At 57.4% G+C, this 4,895-nt stretch overlaps 1 protein-coding gene across 3 annotated transcripts in view; it reads right to left on the reverse strand.

The window, feature by feature from the left end:
• The window catches only part of TBC1D16 (TBC1 domain family, member 16), a 68,560-nt gene that overhangs the window by 5,707 nt on the left and 57,958 nt on the right, over positions 1 to 4,895 (reverse strand). For 2 of the 3 annotated variants that reach the window (XM_010856279.1, XM_010856278.1), the window contains exons 7-9: positions 4,608 to 4,742; positions 3,660 to 3,846; positions 1,452 to 1,631 (exon numbers count right to left, since the gene is read on the reverse strand). In XM_010856279.1, coding sequence (XP_010854581.1) covers positions 1,452 to 1,631; positions 3,660 to 3,846; positions 4,608 to 4,742 — 502 coding nt within the window. The remainder of the gene's footprint in view (positions 1 to 1,451; positions 1,632 to 3,659; positions 3,847 to 4,607; positions 4,743 to 4,895) is intronic. The other variant, XM_010856280.1, reaches the window with a different exon arrangement.

Below are 4,895 nucleotides of genomic sequence, written 5' to 3' on the forward strand. Positions count from 1 at the left end.
ATTATGGGGAAGAAAAGGTGGGGCACATTCTAAAGGGGCCTGGACAGCAGTACCGGACTAACCCCAGTTCACTGAACCAGGCCCAGGGCAGCCCATCCCCCGAGGGCAAACTGGAAGTATAATAAATGAATAAAACAGAGCCCTTCACACTCTGGGGACACTTTAAAGTTAAACCAGCTGGTAGTGACCTCCCCCCACCTCCTGCCAGAGCTCACTCTAATGAATTAGCCTACCCCCACTACCACCATCCTACTATCCCCCGCCTCAACCTCCTGCCACTAATTTGATCAAGGGGTGGGGCCAAATGAGGCTAAATTTAGCCTGAGAAATGGCCCCATCTGTTGGGTGATGCTCTGGGTTCACATGTAACATTAGCCTAAATGTGCTGTCTCGAAGGTGGCAAATTTGCTGCTAGAAAAGATGCAATGAGGCTTTGTGCAAAGCGGACACAATTTTTTTTTTTCTTTTAAATGTGATCCAGTGTTTTGGACCATCCTTGCCAGTGCTTCCTAGATTCCACCCTGCAGTACACACGGAGCAGGCTAATCCATACAGGAAATGCAGCCCAGACCTGGGCCGGGAGGGAGCAGGAGGAGGTGGGCGAGGATGGATGAATACAAAACAGCCCGTGGCACCAGCAGCAGGCTTCTTCAGACTCACTTCTATCAGACATAATCCTTCTTCAACACTAGTAAGGAGGGCAGACGCTGATGCACATTTCTGAGGGCTGGTGGGCGTGCACATCTATCAGCAAGGTTTGTCTAATCCAAGCTGCGCCAGCTGCCGTAGGAAGGATGGAGGCTGCTCTTGCAGAAATGGTCCCGGCCACCTCTTGGATGCGTCAATACTATTTTTTTTTTTTTTTAAGGCTGATGGATTCAGAGAGACTTGCCTATCCTTTAACATGGCCTGCTTGTTGCTAATTTGGGCGTTAAAGCCGTGTGACAGGGCCAGCGAGAGGCTCTCAGGGGAATTTGTTGAGGAGATGCTGATAATGAAGGATGGCAAGGGGAAATCACGTCCCTGCGAGGCGACAGTGGGCGGTGCCCGGGCTCTCAGAGGGGCTGGCAGGGAAGCAGGATCTCAGGGCCCTTTCCCTGAGCCATCCCGAGGAGGGCAGGCGGGTGGGCGCTGGGTCCGGCATGTGGGCACCAGCGTCCTGCTTGTCCCGCAATGTCTTTCATGCTGATTGGTTGTGACAGGAGCGTGCTCAACCCCAGAACGTGGTAATGAGTGCAGTCAGTGGGCAATTTGCATCGATTTCAGTTACTTGGGAGGCGAGTTGAGGGTCGGAGGCTGGCCACGTGGGACTAGAAGGCAGTTGCCGTGTGAAGGGCTGAATGTGGTCTGTGGGGGGCCAAGCATGGTGGAGCAAGGGGACCCCAGAGGAGGTGCCCGGTTATGCGGGCATCCTGCCCTGCTCGTATGCCAGGCGTGCCCGCCTGGCTCACCTGGTAGTGGGCCCAGCAGGCTTCCCAGATCCGCAGCGCCTCGGCCTCGGGAAACTCCCGCTTGAAGCACAGCAGGAGCCAGCGGTGGCAGAAGAGCATTTGCAAGCCGTCCTCGCCCAGCGAGACCAGGTGCTGGTAGAAGCGTGCGTGGGTCAGCCGCAGCAGCTCCCGCAGGTACAGCTGGGGGCGAGGCCAAGATGAATGAGCCCCCCAGACCCGAGCAGGCCTGCCTGCCTGGCCCTAGAAGCCCACTCCCACCGAGGCCCTTCCTCGTCAGGCTCCCCACCCTCAGAGCAGGTGCGCCACACTTGAGGTCTCTATTTGCTTCATGGGTCTGCACCCACTTACTCTGTTCTGTCACTGGAAGTCTGACTCACATCTGTCTTGGTCAGTTTAGCCCAGATTTTGGACTGTTCTGGAGGCTGTTGCAAGGGACAGCAAGAGCAACCTGCTGTGGCCCAGGAGGCGGGTGGCAGGTCTGAGGCTAGGGAGACCCCTGGCTCTCAGGCACCACATGGGCTGTTTCTGATGCCCCCTCCTTCCTGAGATGTCGAGCAAAGCATCCTTTTGACAATGCCCCCTCCCCCGCACCCACTAAACCACCTTCCACTCCTATCACCTAGATTCATCATCTCCCATAGCTGATTCAGAGCAGAGAGGAGACATTTCTGAACCCCGAGAGGTTTGATTTCTGCGCTTCAGGTCACCACCCAGTGACGTGGGACCAGATTAAGGCTATTTCTGGCAGCGTCTGGCTTGGGCTGCTGACTTCACCAGCACCGTTGTAAAATCGATCTCCAGCAGCTAACGAGTCACGGGGCCATGTGCTGTGGAGCCGTCAGCAGCGAATCACGTCAGAGCCCGTAATTGCCTCCCCAGGTACTGTGGAAACCTGACATCACAGGGCCGACACAGAGAGCGGGGAGTGGGCAGGCTCGGCTGAGATCGCAGCCGGGGGATCCTAAGCCGGGGGGGGGTCTTGGTGACTCACAGGCCCCTTCCCACACAAACAGCCCATTGTTCCTACTTGAGACAGCCACTGGGGTGGCACGGAAACGGATTCTGAGGATCCTTCCAGACTGGCCAGTTTCTTCACCTAGTGGCCCACAGCAGGGTCAACAAATCCAGGCAGGCAACTGACCCCCTTCCTCCCTCCCTCCCTCATGGGTGCCCCCCGCCCCTGCTCTGGTGCCCCTTCCCTTCCCACCTCCCTGCTCCTGGCTCCCTCTCCTCCAATCCCCCTGCTGCATTCTGCTCTCCTATCCACAGTCTTCATCAGCTTCCTAATGGCTAGTCGACAGGAGTGCTCCTTGGTCTGGCATTCGAGGCCCTCCATTCAGCTCGACCCTCACTGCATGTGAGCCACCAACCTGACTGGGCCACCCAGTGTCACTGCCCAAAAATCCCTGCTCAGACAAGTCTTGGCAGGCCTGGCAATGTTCATGGCCAGACCCCGTGTACCGTGGAGTCAGCCTGGCCCAAGGAGACATTGGGACTGCTGTCTTGGTTCCCTCTCTATCACCAGAGCTCTTTCTGTATCACTCCCTAGCACACTCAGCATCCCACCCATGCACCATCAGCTTCTAGGCTGAGAACTTCTCAGACTAGGGACCTGAGACCACGTCCTAACAGGTGATTGGAGTGCACAAAGAGTGGGCACTCCCGGCCCCACCTTACCCAGTTTTGCCTCCTCACTCCCAATTTTCAGTGCTGTCTGGTCTGTGTAGGTTAGCAGGGGTCATGGTGGGAGGAGAGCTGCCTGGGCACAACAGGCCTGCTGCCCTCAAGGTGGGGTTGTGATGACTATACAGTGGGCCTCAGGGCGGCTTCAAGAGCCCCTCTGATTCCCATCCCTAGAAACCCTGGCTATGTCCCCTGTGGGGGACTCAGATAGACCTAAGAACACGTTTTATAAAGCACAGGGCCAGGTGTGATGGTGACCCCTTCCCCCCAGGGAACCTGGGTTAGGATGCCACATGCAGGGAGGAGGGAGGCCACATGAGGAGCCTCTGGACTACAGGAGTGTGAGGTGGGGATGGCAGCATGTGTCCTGGGACCTGGGAACAGCATGTATCCCTCGTGGGGGAGCTGGCCCTAGTCCACGAGCCCAGGGCTAAGCCCCCCATAGTCCATCAGCAAGGCCCATCTTGGCTTTCCCACTGCTTGGCGGCCCACAACAGCCAAGCCACACACATCTGAGAGCCTCACCAGTTGTTTCTCCATGTCCTCGTCCCGAGGAGAGCTGACAAAGATTGTGTTCTGCATCAGACCCACAAAGCACCAGAAGGTGTCTGACTCGTCTAGGACCTCAGCCAGGATGGGTGCCACCAGGTCCGACATGCCCTGGGAGTAGCCAATGGCTGGGTTGTACACTGCATAGTTCAGCAGGATCCTCCTGGAGATGCAGTGCAGAGAGCAGGGAGGTCAGTGGAGAGTGGCTATAACATAGCGGTGTGTTGTCCAGGCCAGTAGAACCCCGGGCTGGAGCCTCTGGGTTCTCCAGGCCCCCGTGCTTCACCTTGATCTTAGAGGAAAGAGAGTAGCTCCTGGGATCATCTCCAGAGCTTGGGGAAGGTAAGGGCCTGCACTTAGGCACTCACCAGCCCCAATTCTCTAGAGCAGAGCAAGGAGGAATGTGGGTCTGATTTTCTTAATGGTCGACTGCCTGTGACAAAGGGTGGGCTGGCAGGGACTTTTTCTTATGGGCTGCTAATTTTGTGCAATTATTTGCCAGGAGGCAACAGAATGTCAAAGATGCCAGCCTCAGCCCCTGTGTGGCTTGATCTCCCAGAGGACCACCCAATGGGAGGGAGACACTCGGGGGAGGCGGGTTCACAGCTGGTGTGGGCCAAGCAACTGGCTTGGTGGATGCCCAGGGGGTGGGGCCTTTGCTGGTACCTTTGGGAGGGGCTTCAGGCCTTCCCTGGGTCACTAGGACAATAAGGGGCCCATTGACATTGCTTGAAATAGCTAAGGACTCTCTGATTCTGGGGCACTGAGCCTAGAAGAAAGATCCTTGACCCCTGCAGAAGCTTCTGCGGCTGGTCCACTTCCCAGAGGGTCAGCTGAGACCTGAGGGGTGAGGTGAGGCTTCGGGGCGGCAGATGGGAGTGAAACCCAGTTGGAAAGGAGCCCTGCTGGCCGGGGAGGCGGTACCTCATGCTCTCCACATTGGGATTGCCTTCGCCTCGGAAGAACTGGTTGCTCCTATCTGTCCGAACCACATCCTTGTCCACGGTGAACTGCACGTTCCGCCAGAAAGCTCTGTGCTCTTCAGGGGTCATGGAGAGCCTGGCACGGAGCAGAGAGCCCGCTGGGAGGTCAGCAAGCGTCCCACCCGCTCCAGGCCACCAGGGGCGCCCCTTCCCGCCCCGCTCAAAGATGGGAACTGGGGTCGCTGGCCAACCCTCCAGCTGCCACTTACTCTGGGCTAGGTAGGGGCGC

This window comes from Bison bison, unplaced genomic scaffold, assembly GCF_000754665.1.
Source record: "Bison bison bison isolate TAMUID 2011002044 unplaced genomic scaffold, Bison_UMD1.0 scf7180017864371, whole genome shotgun sequence".
NCBI lineage: Eukaryota > Metazoa > Chordata > Mammalia > Artiodactyla > Bovidae > Bison > Bison bison.